Source organism: Diabrotica virgifera, chromosome 7 (genome assembly GCF_917563875.1).
Source record: "Diabrotica virgifera virgifera chromosome 7, PGI_DIABVI_V3a".
Lineage (NCBI taxonomy): Eukaryota > Metazoa > Arthropoda > Insecta > Coleoptera > Chrysomelidae > Diabrotica > Diabrotica virgifera.
Window position 1 is genome coordinate 254,952,348 of NC_065449.1, and position 22,247 is coordinate 254,974,594.

General features: G+C 32.2%; 1 protein-coding gene across 1 annotated transcript in view; it reads right to left on the reverse strand.

The window, feature by feature from the left end:
* The window catches only part of LOC114330394 (gamma-aminobutyric acid type B receptor subunit 1), a 363,275-nt gene that overhangs the window by 194,239 nt on the left and 146,789 nt on the right, over nucleotides 1-22,247 (reverse strand). The window contains exon 5 of the mRNA XM_050657124.1: nucleotides 6,325-6,504. Coding sequence (XP_050513081.1) covers nucleotides 6,325-6,504 — 180 coding nt within the window. The remainder of the gene's footprint in view (nucleotides 1-6,324; nucleotides 6,505-22,247) is intronic.

The following is a 22,247-nucleotide window of genomic DNA, read 5'->3' on the forward strand; positions in this document are numbered from 1 at the left end:
GTAACTAATTTATGTATTCATTAATATGGTAAAATATTTTTTGTAAAATAATTTAAAGTTATTAAATTCAATTGAATTGTACTAGCATACGATTTATTTTAATCTTTAACTACGTTTTTATTTTCATATTTTATATTTTAGTGTACGTTTCTAAAACCAGATTATAATTATTTTTTTGCAAAAAAATTTTTAAATAAAAAATCCGCAAAAACGTAAAATCTATAGTTTTTTTAAAATATCTACAAAACGAAACATGCTAGGTACATACAACCTTACACCAAAAGAAAGGTTGTAATATTTACTACCAAACTCAAAACTAATATACAGGGTGTCCCATTAAAAAAAAATGAGAAAATTTTGTATTTGCAAATAGTGATCACACTGTATATTTTATGGCTAAAAGTAAAAAATATTAAATTATTTAAAAATAACACTATATTTTAAAAACTTTGACCTATCACCTAAATTTTTATTTCCTTGGAAACATAATCCACAACCCTATAAATATTACCATTTTTCTCAATAAAAATGTAAATATTTCGAAAATTATTAACTTTAGGCCTATAAGACCTTATACAAATTTTTCATATTTTTAAATAATATATTCAAAAATGATTTAATATACAGGGTGTTCCATTTAAAAAAATACAACTTTGGTTCATACCGTCATTCTGACTCACCCTGTATAATTGAAAATAATTTTAAATTATAGACCTCTTTGATACACATTAGTTTTGTTATAAACATTTTTTTGTATATCTCATAGTTTAGCGGTAATCAAAGAATACCAGAGGTTTGGCGCACCCTGTATTTGTTTAGCAGTGGTTTATTTCCATGAAACGTAATTTACGTTTCATGTTTCTTTGATGTGCCTGCCTTTGGGTTTCTATGAGTTCTGTGTGTTTTACTCCATCAAACGCTTTTTCGTAGTCGATAAAACAGAGAATCACGTCTTTCGCTGATCTCGGTATTTTAGTAGTAATATCTGAAGGCAAAATAATGCCTCCCTCGCACCAAGGTACATACGAAAACCAAATTGATTGTCGCTCAGGTTTCTCACACATTCTCTGTAGGTATATACGCTGCTGTTCAATTTTGAGTAAACATTTCAAGAAAATGGCACATCAGGCCAATTAATCTGAACTCTGAGTATGGTTTATTTTTTTTGTGTATAGGCATTAACGTCGATTTAAGCCAGTCTTCTTGGAAGATTCCAGTGGTATATATTTTGTGTAATAATAGTGTTAAGGTCTGAAGATTTTCTTCATTGATGTATCATCTCTACATATAACTCATCTGCACCTGAGCCCTCTCGTGGCTTTGCCGTATTGATTGTTGCTATGTTTATTAAAACAATATTGTGAAGTTCTTATTCAAATATTTTTGTTTTAAATTCTATCAAATCAACAACTTTTTTAGTGAACGCCGTATTTTTTATGAGCTAAGAAACTTCTAACAAACCTATTAGGAGTTCTCCGTAAGATCATAAACCCGCAACTGTTGACAAGTAGCACTCTAACGGCCTTGATCTTACGTCTTCATTCTTCAATAATTCATCAGCTTACGAACAAAAACGTATTATACTTTCAATCTATCGAGGCTGAACCTCATGCCTCTCGCAATTTTATTGGCTCACTGAGACCGATCCGAAAGAAAAATTTATGGAAAACCATTCTCCACCCGGCGCGTTGTTTTCCAAGAATGGGATATCGTGTCATATACATTAAATAAACAAGGGCTATTTTGGGGTTATATTCGAGAAAATTTAATACGATCGGGACCGCAGCCCTTCTTGCCTATGCCTATGCGATCCTTTCTATTTTAAACAATACCGTCCTAAGATCGTAATAAATTTTCGTGTACACGTTTTGACGTTGTTTCTCAATCTCCTACAGAGTATTAAAGGGCACATTCAAACTATTTTGAAGCCAGAAATTCAAGATCCCCAGATAGTTTCACAAAATATAAATGAGTATTAAATAAACTGCTCGTCAAAAGTTAGGGATATACAAATTTATGCTCATTTTCATAGTTGATTTTTTCGTGAACTGATTAAAGTATTCCGCTAATCTTATTTAGGGGAGTGCAATTAAAACGAAAATATGCATTGTTTCAGAAAAATTCAAACAAGCTTATATTTTTCTAAAACTTTTTTTGTTAGTTTATATACTTGTTAAAGTAAAAAGTTCTACTCGCAGATTTGGCCGCTAATTGTTTATTAATTGTTTAAACAATAACAATTGTTTTGTATAAATAATTTTAAAAATATCTTTAAATTCATCATTTTACTTTGATCAAATATATTTCTATTTTGTTTTTGATCATACTGAATCCGAATATGGCATTGCAATTTGAGAATTCTTATACAGAAGCTCTTATACAGTATGTATGCGTAGCTAGGAACCACATGGAAAACTTTTTTATTATCAATTATACGAAAAATAGTTATTCTTCATAAAATGCTCTGGATAGTAAAAAATCTAAAACTTAACTATCAGATATCAAATTTTATCAATTTTATACGAGTTATGTCAAAAATATGAATTACGTTAAAGAGTAAAATACCTTTATATTCCAGAATATCAACAAATGATATTATGCAAAGTTGTTTGACATTAAAAACTATGTTTAAATATACAATTACATCATTCTAATTGAAAAAAAAAATTCAATTTTTTCTCAAATTACGGATACTTATCATCATTTTATTACAATTATGATAACTATTTTATTATCACGTTTACGAAAAAAAGTTATTCTTCATAAAATTCTCTCCCTGGTCTAAAATCTAAGATACAACCATCAGATATTAAACTTTTTTAATTCTATACGAGGTATGTAAAAAATATGAATTTTTCTTAAGGGTTAAGTGCCTTTATTATTCACAATATTTTAATTAGAAGAATGTAATTGAACACTAAAACAAATATTTTAATTCCAAACAACTTTCTTTATAACAATTTTCGATATTGTGAAATGTAAAGGTACTTTACTCTTGAGTGAAATTCATATTTTTTGACATACCTCGTATAAAATTAATTAAATTTGATATACAATGATTGCATCTTAGATTATATACGAATAACTTTTTTTCGTAAAACTGATAATAAAAAGTTATCAATAGGTTCTAAGTTACGCAGACATAGTGTATAAGAGCTAAAAAAATTTTTTACTGAATATTTATTATTGTTGAAGCTTATTATTAAATGTTGTTTAGGTAAATTGTACAAAATAAAGTTTTGATCACTTTGTATAAACTTTTTTTTAGCTGGTAATTTTCGGTTTTTGTATTACATTTTTGTTATCTTTCTTAATTTTCTCAAAAAGAAATAGTCTATTTCATTTCTAAAGTAAAATAATTTAGTGCATTTTAAAGATTACATCCTAAGCTTTAAAAAGGTACTTATAAAACTGTAATAGATCTGTTCAAACTTGAGTAATACCGTCTTAAAGTGGTGGTAATTCTATAAAACTACGAAGATATCAAAAATTACATTTTTTGAGACGTCATATAATTTGAATTAAATTTAGATTTTTTTGAATGAAACATCATTTTAAAATGCTTGAAAGGTAAGTTGTGCAAGATTGAGAGTTTTATAAGAAAAATTGTATTAGTTACACATTTTTAAATCATTTTTAAACAAAATTCATGTAAGGCTCAATTTCGGCCCACACCGTACTTATGACCATACATTTTATTTCTTTCTACTATAACCATAAGATAGCTTAATTATTCTTCTTTCATGTTCAATTTGTAAAATTTCATTTTATCCATTAGTTAAAGAATTACATTAAAATAACTCAACCATATACTTCGCCGTACGCTAGTTTACAATTCGCCAATGTTTGTGAGAATGGTGACATAGAATGGTGATAAATAAAACATTATATAAGATACAGATTTAATTTTAGAAAATTCTTTATATTAGGTTTTTTTATACAATTTTCTGAATTTTTCAATGGTCGTGTCAGTTTTGTTCTTAAATTTATATTTTCGGAGTTATTTAAAAAAACATCAAACTTCGTAGTTCATTTGTTTAATAAAAAATGAAGCACCCACTTCTCGAGTAGAACTTTTTGATATGTTGTTTATTAAACATTTCTTAATGAAATTACAAAAAGTTATATCTTGTTTGACTTTTTCCGAAGTGAAAATCTATAATATGCACTCCCCTAATTTATATTATTTTAGATTTTTCTTTGGTATTTACATATTTGGGCAACGGTTTACTCAAACTTCTTTTTTGTACTTATACCAGGTAAAAAAAAGAAATATTTTACTTATGTTAAATTTAAGACACTCTGTAGGGTAGGGAGGCCAAGGTACAAGTGTGAGTATGCTTCGAAACCGTAGTATAGTCTTATGTTTTGTGAACATTTCGTTTTCTGAATGTTCCTGATATCTAAAAACAAAGAAAATAGACGGCTTTATTCTTTAACATGTATTTTAACTGAAACAAAAGTTTGAGACACCCTGTAGGGAAGAAAAGGTACAAAGGAAAAGGAAAAGTACATTGAAATTATGTTACAGTCTCATATTTTGCGAACCTTTTGTTTTTTTAGTTTTTCTGATATCTTTCATAACAAAGAAATTAGACAGTTTTTTCTTTTTTAATATGTGTTTCAACTGACGACATGCGATACGTGAAAATGTTATATCTTATCATACACTAAATTGAAATTATTTTCTATGTGTACTGAAGAAAATCTGTGCAATATATCTCTCGCTATTTAAGAGCAAACAGTAGCGATCAACAGGTAGCAACAAACGCGTTCCAAGATTGCGGCTCCAATATTGAATATTTTGTCGAGATATTTGGCACACATATTCGTAATATAATAAAAAATGTTGGTACAGAGCCCAATTTCAGAAATAAGTTAGTATGTGAAAATTACTCTGTAACTAAATAAAGTATTGAAAAAAGGAGCCTGTACCGCCATTTAGAAAGTCAAAAAAGTACACTTTCTTCAAATAAACTTTTTTATCCCGTGCCTAGATTTTATGGCACATTGAAACTACTAAAGTTCGATTTTTTTATAACAAGAACTCGAACGTCACTGACTTGGCAACATTTCGCCCCTATGTGTATAAACATTATAGTTTTTGATAGTATAAACGTCACTGTCAGTGTCGAATAACCGACGCACTGTTGCCTCTCTTTTGAAAGTTCGCAGAACTTTCGCAATCTTGGAACCCGTTTGTTGCTACCTGTTTATCGCTACTGTGTGCTCAAATCCGTATTTACTCTCAAGGAAATTCCACCTCAAATACAGCACAGAGCCTCCATTAAAAAACCTCTTCTCTCTTATGCGGTGCTGTGCGTACCTCTCACTTGGTCGACAAATCACTCTTCAGGTGTCTACCATAATTGTTAATGTTATATGCCTTTCTGTTTTTAAAGGTTTGTTAACTGTTATTTTTTATTGTTAATATAGTTTTGTTTCAGTTAAAACACTTCATGTTAAAGAATAGAACCGTTTATTTTCTTGGGTTCTAAAGATATCAGTGGCATAGAAAAACAATATGCACAAAATGTAAGACTATATGATTTCGATGTATACTCACACTTATATCTTGTTCTCCCTAAATTGTGTTTCAAATTTAACATCAGAAAAACATATCTTTTCTTCCACCCGGTGTAAGTTCAAAAAAGAAATTGGAATAAACCTTTGTACAGCTGTATATATACTAAAGAAAAAACAAATAAAAAATAAAAAAAAATTAGCGGAATCCGTTAATTTTTTCACGAAAAAATCAACTATGAAAATGAGCATAATTTTCTATATCCCTTACTGTTGTAGAGCAGTTTAGTTTGTGTACGCACGATAACATTAATAAAAGATTTTTTAAGAGGCACCCTACAAATAATTAGTTTCTGCTACCATAGCCTAAATAAAATATTACTTTGGCATCCTTAATGTGACAAGAACAAGGAAACCAGACACATCTCACAAACAATTTAATCAAGGTTGAGTTCCCACAATGTGGAATATCAACGAAAGTTTTTTGGCCTGAGCTGGTTTTTGCTCACGATGGACCACTTACAGCATGAAAATACATTAATGATATTGTAGCTGACCACTTCTCATCTCTATATTCACACTTTATAGGTAGTGATTATTCTCGTGTAAGTCAAAAGTGAGATCACATTTAGCCAGGCTTGTTATATTTTTTGTTATATTTATGTACAGGGAGGCCAAATGAAAACGAAGCAGAGGTATTATCAGAAACTATGAACATTTTTGAAAAACCTGCCGATTATTTTATGTATTTTGTATGAATATGCAAAGTTTTAACCATTTTAAAGAGTTAAAATCACTTACCGATAAAAAACCAGGTGTACTGCTTGCCGTAGAGGTTTTGTTTGTACAACTCACACAGAACTCTTCTCGCAGCTACGACATAAAAAAGGCCAATAACAACTCTCGAATCCTGTCTTCTAAGATTTCTCACAGCATCAGTAGGATCGGATAAAAACGACTGTCTGGTGACTATTTCTATGCCTGTAACAAAAGTTATTATTAGTATTTTAATTTAAACATTGTGTTTATATGGAATTAGCCACAGACAAATTCTGAGCAGATGTATAACCAAGTTTTGTTAGGTTACGTCTTATCAAAATTGACATTCTAGGAATAGATCTTGTAGGCCACAGTGTGTGTATGGTTCAAAAAATCTGAGGAGAGTGTTAGAACCGTAGGAATATCAAATCTGACTATTTTGCCTGTTTTATGTATTCTTCGTCTGTGTAGTCTGAATATAATATAATATTTATAGCAACGGGGAGTTTCCTGAAGACTGGCTATAACTTTTGTCGCCATATAAAAAAAACAAAGTCTGGAATTACCCCTTAAAGTTTGTCCTACTTTTAAAAAATACCCTATATTGACGATAACAAGGCTAGTTGTTAAAGTACCTAACCTTTTTATTGTCGAACATAAGTAAATGCCTTAAAAACAGAATGTTGTGAGAAAATGTGAGGCTATAGTTGGGTTTTAATTTCAGTATTTTATAAATGCTACAATATTTTTAAGGTGGTACGTTAATTTGTTGGAGAAGTGTATTTTTCATGTTTTCTTAATAATTATTAAAAAGGTTGATTGTTCAACAACTCTCATTTACTGCAATTTAGCTCATATTTTAGAGTGATCTCGTTCAGAATTTCATTCAAAAGTGTTAAACGTGAATATAAAACCGAATTAGCACCTGTAATTTCTATTTGAATATTTAATTAATACTTGCAATTATTTTAGCACTGTCATACGAAGGTATAATAAATAGTTATTATGGTACTGAAATGAGTGTTCAAATGGACCGTATATGTGTTTGATAACCAACAAATTCGTCTATTTTATCAGTCACTGATTACAAATTAATTAAAAAAATAAAGTAATATATAAAATTTCATTAACTTCGGACCATTTCGTTATAGTATGATGATAAAGACAGTTTAATTTCAATATTTAAATGGAATTCTCTAAAAAAATTAATCAACCTGAAAATGAGTTTGAATTTATGCATAAAGAATGCAATTTAGGGCTTGAAGGTACGATATTTAAAACAGATTAAATCATTTGAGTGTTAAAGGTAATATTATGCTCCATTTTATTTGTAATTTTTTAATGAGAATTTGAAATCCACGTAAATGGCAATACATCGAGCACAAAACACCAAGAAAATGGAATTCCACAAGGATTTGTTATCAGTGCACCACTTTTTCTGGTTTCAAGATACAAAATATTAGAGCATCTTTCTCAACATGAAAACCAGATTATGCGCTGACAAATTTCAGTTCTTCTTATTCTTCTTCCTCGTTATAACAAATTCTGCTTGTTTATTGGCTGATCGATACCTCTATGGAAGGTTGTCACTCCCATCTTTTGCGCGGTCGGCCGATATTTCTTCTACCGATTGGTGATATATCTCGTGCTATTTTGATCACACGTGTCTCCCCCATTCTGGTTATGTGGTTGTTTCATTCTTTTTTTCTATTTTGTGTCCATTCGTTTATACACTGTACGTTGCATTGTCTTATAATATCTTCGCTCCTCTTTCGATCTCTCAGTGTATTTCCTGTAATTCTTCTCAGTACTCTCATCTCTGCCGTTTCCAGTAGTCTTTGTGTTATGGTTGTATCGGGTCTAGTTTCTGATGCATATTTCATTATTGGTCTTACACCGGCTTTATAAATTCTTGACATCATCTCAGTGTTAATATGTCGGTTTCGCCATATAGTGATATTAAGGCAACTCCGCTTGCAGTTTTGTTTGGTGTGAGCGAGTAGCTCGACAGAACTGTTGCAGGTCCCAAGCCCGGATAAAGGAAGAGGGGGTCTACAGCCAGGTTAGCACCCTACTGATAGACGTTAAAACCATAGCTCATAGAAACGAGATTATCCCTCGGAACAGGAAGTTCAGTTGGTATGTTAATTAAAAATTAAAGTTCTATAATAATTCTTCTTGTTAATATGTCTCTTCTTTAAGGACATTGGCGATCATCATGGCCCATTTTATGCTGTCTGCAGAGGTTCTGAAGGGTTCCATTATTGTTGTTCCACTCTTTTTTAAAATTTCCAACTATAACGTGCGTGGTCTCCCCGGATATCTTTTTCTTTCTCCTTTTTTTGTATAACCAATCGCATCAACTTATATTTTTCATTTCTTAGTATGTTTCCAAAGTAGCTCATTTTTCTTTCCTTCGTAGTGTTGTGTCCATGATATTTTCCATATTCTTCGATAACACTATCAACACACGCTTCAAAGCTGGCAAGTCTTTTTTGGGCTGCGTCCGTAATTGTCCAGCCTTCAATTCCATATTAGAACAGAAGATACGTAAGCAATAAAGCACTGAACCTCCGAAAAAAAAAGGAAAAGACGGATCTTAATAATTTTTCTTGCATTAGATTGGTGAATGCGCTAGGAAACTTTGTGAACCGGTGAACTTGTGAATATATTAAAAAACTGCATACAAAAAATGCATTCTTAAAGTGCATCTCAAACAAACAATACAAAAAATTCAGAACTCTTTATTATCGGCGGAAATGAGTTCAATTTTGTTACTTGGGGGTTTTTGGGGTCGCTGAAAACGAATATGATATCTGGTGCCCAAGGTACCTACTGTGTACCTCGTCTTGTGGAGTATTCGGCAAATTCATTAAAAATTAGTCAAAAACATTACTCGGGGGTTTTTGAGACTGCTAACGACGAATATGACATCGGAAGTAATTTCCGGAGTACCTGGTACACAGGGTACCTACTGTTAACCTAGTCTTGGGGAGTTTTCGGCAAAAAAATTATTAAAAAATTTGCCGAAAACTCCAGAAAACGAGGTAAGCAGTAGGTACCCTGGGTACCAGGTACTCCGTAGAGCACTTCCGATGCCATATTCGTCGTCAGCGACCCAAAAACCCCCCGACTAATGATTTGTGGCTAATTTTTTATTGAATTTGCCGAAAACTCTATAAGAAATAGATACCCTGGGCACCAGGTATTCCGGAGATCGCTTCCGATGTCATACTCGTCGTTAGCGACCCCAAAACCCCCGAGTAATTATTTTTGACTAATTTTTAATAAATTTTTTAAAGAAAACTCCACAAGAGAGCTAAACAGTAGGTACCCTGGGCACCAAGTACTCCGAAAATCACTTCCGATGTCATATTCGTCGTTAGCGGTCCCAAAAACCCCCGAGTAATGATTTTTGACTAATTTTTTAAAAAATTTTAATGACGAAGTAAACAGTAGGTACGCTTGGCAACAGGTACTCCGAAGATCACCTTTGACGTCATATTCGTTTTGAGCGACCCCAAAACCCCCGAGTAACAAAATTGAACTTATTTCCGCCGATAATTGACGAGTTCTGAATTTTTTTTATTGTCTGTTTGAGATGCACTTTAAGAATGGATTTTTTGTATGCAGTTTTTCAATATTATATCGTAGCTCCGGTTCACAAAATTTCCTGGCGCATTCAAGAATCGAATGCAAATAGAATTATTAAGATCCATCTTGTCCTTTTTTTTCGGAGTTAAGGCCGATTTTAGTGCTTTATTGCTTCGTCTATATTTGTAATTTATATAAAATAGATTTATGTTAATTATGTGTCTAAAATTGCTATTAGGTTTAGCATTAGTACCTACTGCTTAGGATCACTACTACGACACATTATCTTCTGGATTTTCGAGGGTGTTCGGCAATAAATTGATGCAAACGAATTTCTCTAGAGTTTTTGGTATTGCTGAATATGAATATGAGTTAGATGAAGGCCTCTGGAGTATCTAGTGTCGAGAATAATGAATAACAACGTCAATGAATCAGTAAATCGATCTTGGAAAAGAGAGAAAAATCTCCGAGTAGTACTGAAAACTCTCGAAACTCAGTAGATGACATCCCTAGGTAACAGGTACTCCGTGTGTCGGGTCTGATCACGTATTTGTGTACAGCCACCCCAAAAACCGAGAAGTGATCTGTTTGCATCAATTTAATAGCGAAAACCCTCAAAACTCCAGAAGATAACGTGTCTTAGTAGTGATCCTGGGCTCTAAGTAAACCGTAGGGCAATTCTGAAGGATCTATTAGTAATCCATTTGTACCAATTTAACGTTGAAAACCCTCGAAATTCCAGAAGATCACGTCTCTTGCAGTGACCCTGGGTACCAGATGCTCCGGAGGTCGGTGTTCATGTCGTATTCGTGGTCAGTGATCTCAAACTCTCCCCCCCCCCCCATTACAAAATTTGGCCTTTCGTATACTGATTTTGACATGTTTATGAATTTTTGGATGCATTTTGTGCACTTGTGCTAAATGCCCTGCTCTAAATGAAATACAAAATAGTTTATTAACATTTTGTATTTTGTGAACAAACAACTTTATTTCAAAGTAAAATCGTCTCATTTCTTTGATATTTTTAGTTGAAGGAAGACTTGATCAAAACGCTGTAAATCATTTTGATGTCTGTTAACATAAAACTATTTCCCGGGACAACGCTTAAGATTGCAACTCGAGTTTATTCCGAGTCACAAATTCCCTTTGTCTTTCTCAGTTCAGTTCAGATTCAGATTCAGTTAGATTCTTGGCAGTGCATCTACGTTCATAACTTAAATAAATTTCCCTGCTTTCTGACACTGTAAATGCGACCGCTGCATTTGCATTTTTATTGGATAACTTCTGACATTCTTTACGAGAGTATTAAGAAATGCTTCAGTGAAAGAGACTCCTGTTGTCTATACGAAAATAAAGATGTTGTTTGTGGTAGAGACAGACGTCCAGGAATTTCTAAAGAAATCCTGCTGGCTGCTATTGAAGTGATACGTAAAAGGAATACATCGTCGCGTGCCTACTGGATACGACGCTTTGATCTTTTTACAGGTGGCACATTGTAATTCAATCCCCTTCTTATTTTAGGATTGTTTAAACCATCAGTTTATTTTATCAGGATTTATTAAGCACATTGTTTAATATTAACGTTTAATTGCAAATAGACAAAATATAAAAATATTTTAAAATTACAAGTAACAGAGAAACGCGTTGCTAGGAATCTTGCTAACTATCTTGTCTTCGTAGATCTCGAAAAGGCCTATAAAATAGTACCTTTAAAATCTCTATTTTAAAATTTGATAAGAGTGGACCTAAAAAACGTATATCACAACTCTACAATATCTAAATATAATAATAGTTCTTCTTCTTGTAGTACCTACCTATCCGCTTCGGATGTTGGCGACCATCATGGCAATCTGAGCTTTGCACACTGCTGGTCTTAAAAGATTTTTGGTTGTTGAGTTGAATCACGGACGTAGATTTTTTAGCCAGAAAATCCAGAAAAAGTACTTAAAAATATCTATTAAATGAGCCCCGAACATGTTGATAGCATTAAAATTTATGCTCCAAAATTTTTTCAAAATTTAACTTTTAAAATTTTTTTCAAAAAATTGTTTTTTTTTAATAACTCCGTTCTTCTTTACCATATCAGGTTCATCTAAAAACTGTTTGAAAGTTAATTCCAAGTGATATTTAAGCACGTTGAACCTAATCTTTTAAACCCGTTACTTTTTTAAAAATAAAAGGTTAAATGACCCCGGTTGCATTGTTCCCACAGCAAAATTTAAGATTTAAACGTTTCTATCTCGGTTATTTTTTACCCTACAGAAATAGTAAAACAGGTAAAATATTTGGCAAAGAAAAAACTAAAATCTGGTTATATACATATAATTTTCATCACTTGAGAAAGGCACTCCGCCGAAACAGCTGTAGTCACTTAGTTATAATAAATTTTGTGGAAGTATAGAAAACAAACGTTTTCAGTGTTTTATTGTTAGATATAATTTTTTAGGTATATTGAGTATTTTTGGAGATATTATCAAAATCCACAGAGAACGGCAGTTCTCACCAGTGGCGCACAACACCCCTACATGCGACACTATATATACACGAAATTTTCGATTTTCTAAACCTGACTGAATTGAAAATTGGGCCAAAACCCATCTTAAAGTTTAGGAAAAGAGTCGTCCATTCATATGTCAACCATCAATTTTGGTCCAAGGGTGTGGATTTTACGGCCCTTCCCATTTAAAGCCTGTTTTTCGTTCTCGTCCCCAAAACTCCCAAAAATTTCAAAAATTTAAGCCCGACCTTTGCAGCTTCTGATAGCACAGATAATTACCTTTCCAACGCATGTTAAATTTTGAAAATCGGTTTTACCATTCAAAAGTTATCGAGCTCAGAAATATGACTCAATTTTTATTTAAAAAATGGAAAATGTTTGTGGATATGTATGTATGTATATATGTATGTATGTGTGTGGAAAAGTTACACCGATCTGAATGATTTTTTCTGTGTTTCAAGAAGGTGTGAGGGCCGATTCAGAACCGGTCTAATTTTTGACTTCTGACTACTCTTAAGCCAGCTAGAGGGCTAGGTAGATACAAAATAGCATATTTTTGGGCGCATATATCTTAGGTTCAAGGAAAGACAGGAAAACCGCAAATATATCAAATCAATAGGGTTGAGTTAAGCTTTTAAATGGCGCATAAGCGATCAAGCTGAGACATATACACTGCTCACCATAGCCAAAAAACTGAAAAATTAAACTTTGAAAATTTTGGTTTTTTGACAATTACTCAAAATTTCAACCTACGAATTGCGCCAATAACTGAGTGTTTGTAGAAGGACTTAGGACGCGTCTAACGGTGTATACCTTATATCTGGAAAAATTCGAATTTTTAAGTTATAGGCTTCATAAGTATGATCAAATCTATTTCTTATGGGAAAAACGGGTTTTCAAGCTCAATAATTCCTGTAATACGTTCAGTTATCACACTCGGTCTTGGATGCATCAGATACTACTTGTCAATACGTTTCAAATTCATGTTTGGTGATCAACATCAGGTAAGCCGTTCAGAAGTTATAGAGCTCCAAATGTATAATTAGTCCAGGAACTGTAATTTTTCACTTCGCAATTTTTACAGAATGGATAGATTTGTTTGAAAATTTGACAATAAGTAGTGGATAGTCCAAGGATCAAAATCTATATGATGCAGAAATACGCTTTTACCATGGGGTGGTTGCCACCTCATCTCGAGGGTGGAAATTTTTTATTATATTTTGACCGCAAATGCTGGTAAAAACATTAATTATAAGCAAAGAAATGTTCATTATACATTTTTTTCATAAAATTAATAGTTTTCGATTTAGTGGTTATCGAAGCTATTAGTTTTATATCGAACAAATTACCAGAGACCGGCAGTTTTCGCCAGTGGCTCAGAAATACACCCCCCTACACGCGACACTATTATATGCACGAAATTTTCAATTTTCTAAATCTGACTGAATTGAAAATTGTGCCAACTCCCATCTTCAAGTTAAGAAAAAGACTCACCCCTTCATATGTCAACCATCCATTTTATTCCAAGGGTGTCGATTTTACGGCCCTTCCTATTTAGGGTCTGTTTTTCGTTCTGGTCCCCAAAACTCCCAAAAACTTCGAAAATTTAAGTCCGACCTTTGCGGCTTCTAACAATACTGATCATTACCTTTCCAACTCATGTCTAATTTTGAACATTACCAGAGAACGGCAGTTCTCGCCAGTGGCACACACCCACACCCCCCTACACGCGACACTATATTATACACGAAATTTTCGATTTTCTAAATCTGACTGAATTGAAAATTGGGCCAACTCCCATCTTAAAGTTCAGAAAAAGACTCACCGATTTATATGTCAACCATCGATTTTGGTCCAAGGGTGTAGATTTTACGGCCCTTCCTATTTAGGGTCTGTTTTTCGTTCTCGTCCCCAAAATTCCCAAAAATTTTAAAAATTAAGTCCAACCTTTGCGGCTTCTAATAGAACTTATCATTACCTTTCCAACGCATGTCTAATTTTGAAAATCGGTTATACCATTCAAAAGTTATAGAGCTTAGAAATGTGACTCAATTTTTATTTAAAAAAGAGAAAATGTTTGTGGATATGTATGTATGTGTGTTTAAAAGTTAAACCGATTTGATATTTTTTCTCTGTGTTTGAAGAGGAGGTCAGGGCCGATTTAGAACCGGTGTAGTTCGTGACTTTTGACCACCCATAAGCCAGCTATAGGACTTGGTAGGTACAAAACAGCATATTTTTTTGGGGTATATATCTTCGGTTCAAGAAGAGACAGGAAAACCGCATATACACCAAATCCATAGCGTTGAGTTAAGCTTTCAAATAGTGTCTAAGCTGTCAGGATCAGACATACACACGGCTCAGTATCGCCGAAAAACTGAAAAACTAAACTTTGAAAATTTTGGTTTTTCGACAATTACTCAACATTTCAACCTACTAATTGCGCCAATAACTTAGCGTTTGTAGAAGGACTAAGACGAATCTAACGGTGTATACCTTATATCCGGGAAAGTTCGAATTTTTAGGTTATAGGCTTCATAAGTATGATAAAATCTATTTCCTGTGGGAAAAACGGTCTCTTAAGATCAATAATTCCTGTAATAGCTTCAGTTATCATACTTGACCTTAGATCCATCAGATACTACTGATCGATACGTTTCAAACTCATGTTTACTGATCAAAATCGGTTAAGCCGTTTAGAGGGTATTAAGCTATAAAAGTATAATCCAATTAACGATTATTCCCGAAATGGTTTATGTAGTTGTAGTGGTTACGACGCTAAATTTGATCTGGCAACGGGCAATCCGATTTCATTTACCGGCCATCTCAATATTTTTGTTTCAATCTATTTCGAATAGAAAAAAATCTAGTGTACATTCGATGGATACTAGATTATCTGGGATATAATGCAACAAAGGTGACCATTTATAAAGCTTGACGTGTAATGGGAAAATTGCATTCAACTTCATACATTTAATTTATAAATAACTTTGAAAAACTCCTGATACAAGAATAAAAAACCGCTAAACGCCGTAAAAATGAGTGGCGCATAAAATATTCCAGCTACAAAAGATCTGATATGAATATTACGTGGCGCGAAAATGGATTTTCATTTGATGCAAAACAAAATTCTAGTTTTATTTTAAAAGATTTTTCCATAATATTTTCTAAATTTGAAGTAAACGCGCCACAAAAGAGTTTTAAAATGCAAACTGTATCAAAGTTACTCTTTTGTGGCGCGTTTACTTCAAATTTAGCAAATATTATGGAAAAATCTTTTAAAATAAAACTAGAATTTTGTTTTGCATCAAATGAAAATCCATTTTCGCTCCACGTAATATTCATATCAGATCTTTTGTAGCTGGAATATTTTATGCGCCACTCATTTTTACGGCGTTTAGCGGTTTTTTATTCTTGTAATATGAGAATTACAATAATTTTAAAAATTATGATTGTTTTAAATTAAATCTTTTTTTCAAATATATGCTTTCTAAACGGGTCAAAATTATCGGAAACATTACCTATGCTAATATAAAGAAGTTATTGTAAGGATTACTATAAATTTTAATCTTTGTGGAAATGGCGTATGTTTCATTTTTCATTTTTTCCTAAATAATTCGAAACGGTTCTTTTATTTTCATTATAACTTGCTTAATTTTGATGCTATTACCTTGTTCTGAAGCTCATTTGATAGGTATTCTGAAGTACTTTGACAAATGTTTAGCAGAAAAATTTTATACATTGCATCGTTTTCCCGTTATTTAAGCTTGAATACTTAGATTTGAGTACTCGTCGAAAAAAATACACATTCAATTGCCAATAACTCACTTTGAACTAACATTAGTTTAGTTCTTTATGTAAGAAATGTATTCAATTTTTTATTATCTTCAATTTCAATAATAATAACTTTTTTGTAAAAGCTTATAGTTTTTTATGTATACGTCAAAAACCGATTTAAAATAAGCATTTTTTCTACGAAAAAATAAAATCTTTGGTCTTTAATAACTCAAAAAGTTTTAATTTATTTTAATAATTTTATATAACAAATTTTGCTTATAATTTGTCCCTCTATCGACTTATTGTATTATTTTTAATAAAATAATTTTCACCCACGAGGAGGGGTGGCATCCACCCCTAGGGTAAATGCGCAAGTTGGCATTATGTCACCTTTGTTCCTTGAGGTATCCTCTAATTACTCACCAATTTTCATGAAAATCGATGGAGGTTCAACGAAATCGGAGGTGAAAACCTTCAGTGGCTGCACTATATTACGAATTACTGCACATTGAAGTATTAAAAAAGTAAAATAGAAGTCTCATAAAACGAGAAAAACAGAATAACACCCATCTGGAAATGTTTAGGAGGAAATTACTGTACGTCCCTGCTCAAGAAATTCATCTCTGACTATTCCTAACAATATGCATAACAAATGGTGATTTTTTATCACCATTAGTCTTTTCTAAAAGATGAGTTCTGTTCACTTACGGAATTTATATTTCCCAAGTTTAAATTGGCAACAATATCCTAAATCGCATTTCGCATATGAAAAATTCACGGTTGTCACCGACTTCTAACAATAAATAAAAATGCCATTGTGGTTTGTGCGCTGGAGGTGAGGATAATATTTTAGTCAAAAGGAAGAGCTATAAATTTTGAACGAGTGGCTATGGAGAGGAGTATTGTTCGATATTTCATAAATTTTCAGTAACGATACAAACTTTATATGGGTCGATGTTGGGAAGTTACCACGCGAGGTCGCTTGCCAAAATAAATAATATAAATTATTTGTTTTTAGCCTGCTTCGCAATATTCAATAAAAAAATCTCTGGTTTATTACCCGAAATACATACAATTTATAGAAAGATGAAAATATTGTATCATTCTCCTTGAATTTATCCCCACAGGGATTCATTCATTCATTCATTAAGCATTAAAATCCCTAGGGATTATAGCTAACATAATGGCGTTCAAAATCCTATTCTTGGGTGAGGTGGATTACTCCTCTGTCATTTTATAGCTTGCTGTGTGTCTTTGCTGTTCTCGTGAACACTGAACCTTTCAGTCTTTCACATTGCTCTTATGTCTTCTTCTACATCCTCCAGCCATCTTCTTCTAGGTCCTCCTCTACACCTGGGCATAGTGATGTCCAGTTAGTTATTCTTCTTAACATATCTGATTGTGGTCGTCTTTGTATATGTCCTATCCATTCTAAGCAAAGACATTTTTATGTATCTGACTATATTTTTCTTCTCTAATTCTTCTTCAATTTCGGCATTTGTTTTCATTCTAATTTCTCTCTCTCTCTCTCTCTCTCTCTCTCTCTCTTGTTACATTGTGGCCTAGGATTATTCTCATTATTTTTCTTTCAAATTTCACAAGACTATCTTCCTCTTTCTTGTTAATGTCGTTGTTTCCATCTCATATATGTAACAACAGTTTTTATTAAGGTCTTATATAGGTTCATCTTTGTTCTCTTACTTAGAGTTTTGCTTCTCAGATTTCTATTCATTCCATACATTCTTTTGCCTTTCAGAATTCCTTCCTCTGTTCTGTATTTTTCGGGTTTTCCTATTGTTACTCGCAAGTAGCTAAAAGTGGATACAGTTTCAAATTTATGGTTCTGTGTTATTAGATATTTCTAAGTTGTTGTGTCGTCCTTCCCTATCGTAATGTATTTTGTTTTATACTGGTTTATCCCTAGCCCTATTCTCTTCTCTTCCTTATCTAATTTTCAACTGCTTCTATAAGTGCCATTTTCGTCTTCGTTATGATGACTAGATCATTTAGTTGGTCTGTAATAATATTTTTGTTTGCAAAGTTTGTCCTTCTTATTATTACTTCCAATATCAGGTTAAATAGTGTCGGAAAGATAGAGTCCACCTTGTTTCACGCCTTTGTTTACATTCTCGTTATAAGTTTCCGTTGAAACTGATCTTTGCTGTGTTGTTCTTTAGGCTCAATATATTTTAATTTTTCTGAAACTCTAAGATTTTGTTACAATTAGCCATATATTGTTATTTCAATATTAACTCTCTTCGTACACATGTCGTACATCTTGTTCAAAAGTGTTACTTAATATTTATTTATACCTACACTGTTTTATATAGAAATGATTTTCGATGAAATGTGTGTTAATAATGGTTTTCTTTTTGTTACAGGTAAGAACAAGTTTCGAAGGTGTCTAGCAACATTAAGGTGAATATTGAAGCAAATTTTAATATCACATATCTCGTTCAAAAGCCTATTTACTCAAAAATTTTCATGTTTGTGTTTATCTCACCAACAAAATTATGCGTTATGCTGTATGCATCATCTTTTTTCTCAGAGCTCTCTGTGATATCGCAACCTTTTTTCAGTAGATGGAACGAAACGATATTTCACAATTAAAAATCAAAACAAAATTCGGTAAAGACAGTATCATTCGAATTTCTGACAAGAAGATGCGCTAGTTTCCGGTGAAAAACGTGTTACATAATAAAAGTATTCAGAAAGTGTCCATATAATAAATGTTTCTCTCGGGAGAAAGTGTCTTAAATCAAATTTTTTAGAGGAAAACTGTATGATTTAGAATCAAAATGTCGGTTTTTAATTGATATTTTCTTTTAACAAATATTTTCCTATCTTAGTCTATCCCAGTAGTAACAGATAAAGTTCTCCTGTAAAATTTAAATATTTTGAGTTGCTGCGATATGGAACGGAATGTGCGATGTGCCTTATAAACGTCGCGCGTTTATCTTCTTTTACCCTCCCCTCTACATCTTCCAGAAACCTCGAATTTATTAATTTTTGTCTATAAAATTTTATATATTGTAAATCATGATTTGGGATTGCTCCTCATAGCATTCAATGTGTTTTGGTTTGTTCATTTCTTCTTCTTAAAGTCCGTCTCCTATCGGAGGTTGGTAATCATCACAGCTATTCTTATTTTACTGGCGGCCGCCCTAAATAGGTCGATGAAACTGGAGCCGAACCATTCCCTCAGATTTCTTAACCAAGATATTCTGCTCCTACCGATACTTCTCTTACCCCTGATTTTACCCTGGATGATCAGTCTCAGCAGCGAGTATTTCTCACCTCTCATAACATGGCCAAAGTATTCAAGCTTTCTTCTTTTATTTATGTTTATTTTTAGTGCATCTTTATTTTGATTTTAGTATAGATGTAAGCGTATTAAACAAAGAAAGCTTTTTTTTTTCATTCTCACTCAGTCCTCTCTTAGGAGCATGCAAACATAAAACATTCAATACTTCATTATTAATAGTCCAGAAAGCCACTGCGCATCCGCTAGGAAAAATATTGTAATTCGGATTTTCTGCACAATCTTACTCAAAAAGGACCCCTTTTAACAAATTTGCATGTTGCCAGGACCAGAAGGTGGTCAAAAAATTTTTAAACGTTTTTTTTTGTTTTTTTCCTAAAATTATTTTTTTTTGCATGGAACAAAATTTTTTAGATTTTTTGGATCATTCCAAACAGAAAAGGTCTGAGTGACTTTTCTCTAAAGTTGATAGTTTTTGACATATAAGCGATTAAAAATAAAAAAATTGCGAATTCGGCCATTTTTAACCCTCAAAAGCTATGTGAAAAACTGAAAATTTAAATGTTGCCAAGGTAGATGGATATTCTTTAAACATCGATTGATGAAATGCAGAAGAGATTTTTGCAATAGAATATCAAAAACCCTTTTGTTTTTTAATTGCCAATCAAGCGTGCGCTACACTATTTTCCACCGTTGCATGTGTAAGCAGTATGGTGCAAATGAAAGAAATAAATTCGTTATTTCGTAAACCGGCGACTTTAAGGAAAAATCCCGAAACAGGTCGATTTTTATTTCAAGTTATGATATAGTGACATAATATATGGTATACTAGTGACGTCATCCATCTGTGCGTGATGACGTAATCAATGATTTTTGAAGTTATACTTCTTTACCGGCGATAGAGGGTAAATTTTTATATGGGAAAACCTAGTGACCGGGCGCATGCGCATTATAACTTTGTTCTGATTGGATGTTCAAATGACATGTCAAAAATTATTCAATATGGTGGCTGTGGCACAGCTGTAGTTAGATTATTTATGGTTGTTGCGTTTTAAAATTTGTGTGAAAAGAAACAACAAACAAAAGTTAGTTAATAGTTATACTGCCTTTTTAAATAGTTTTCATATACCTATATTTTTGGACTTTTGGACTATTTTGGACAAGGAAAACTCATTCTAATTTGGTAAGTACCTAATTTTTATTCTAATCATATTGTAATTATACATTTGGATTAGGTTGAAATACATACATTTATTTTCTCAAGAATGCGGATTTTAGAGAGAAATCCCAAATTAGGTTCGATTTTTATTTTTAAATTATGATTTTTTGGCGTAGATTTATTTATCTAGTAGGTATGTAATGCTTTGATTTACATACTTAATTTGATTACCAACAAAAGTTCTACCAATCTTCATCTAATATATTGTTTTCTTACTGTTTTGTTATATTTTTATATTTTCTTCCACAAAATTTAAACTACATAATTTTCAAAACAATTGTCAAACAGTAAAACGTTCAGTTACCGTATTTTTCCACATGATAAATAATGTGCGATTGGACGAGTGAGTCTACGCTTCGATTACGAGCCAAAGCGGCACGAAATTCAAGGGTTCAATTCCCGATGCAAGTTTTATTTTTTTATTTTTTTATGCATATTATGATTGTAAGTATATTTGTTATATAATTTTTTTTTCAGCAAATGCGTATTTAAAATTTTTGCCAACAATTATTATCGTCCAGAAATCATTTTTTCTTTGTGGCATTTTTCAATGTGTTTGTGTGCGTTTTATTCTTTTATTTTTTTAAATTTTTGGTATAGTCTTAAAAATCACATAATATGTAGTAGAAGTATAACTTCTTACGTGCGTACAAAGTACACACACATTCTTGTTTTAAATGAGAATAGGGGTCGTGTGCTAGCTCATTTGAAAGGTTCTTCAATTCTCTATTCGGTTATATAAACATTTACATAATTATTTATACAGGGTGTCCAATAATTTAATTTTTTTGTCAATTTGCCAAATGACTTAATTTAATAAAAATTTTTTGGACACCCTGTATAAATAATTATGTACATGTTTATATTACTGAATAGAGAATTGAAGAACCTTTTAAATGAGCCAGCACACGACCCGTATTCTCATTTAAAAAATCATCGATTACGTCATCACGCCCAGATGGATGACGTTACTAGTATACTATATATGCCACAATATTATAACTTAAAAATAAAAACCGACCTGTTTTGGGATTTTTCCTTAAAGTCACTGGTTTACGAAATAACGAATTAATTGCTTACATTTCCACCATACTGTATACACATGCAAAAGTGGAAAATAATGTCGCGCACGCTTGATTGGCAATTAAAAAACAAAGGGGTTTTTGATATTGTATTGCAAAAAACTCTTCGGGATTTCACCAATCGATGTTTAAAGAATATCTACCTACCTTGGTAATATTCAAATTTTTAGTTTTTCACATAGTTTTTGAGGGTTAAAAATTGCCGATTTCGCAATTTTTCAATTTTTAATTGCTAATATGTCAAAAACTATCAACTTTAGGGAAAAGTCACCAAAGACCTTTTATATTTGGAATGAACCAAAAAACCTAAAAAAAATTTGTTCCATGCAAAAAAAAATAATTTTAGGAAAAAACAAAAAAAAAACGTTTAAAAAATTTTTGACCAACTTTTGGTCCTGGCAACATGCAAATTTGTTAAAAGGGGTCCTTTTTGAGTAATATTGTGCAAGAAATCCGAATCAGAATATTTTTCCTAGCTGATGCGCAGCAGCTTTCTGGACTATAAGTACAAATTCACTGATTGAAAAATAAATT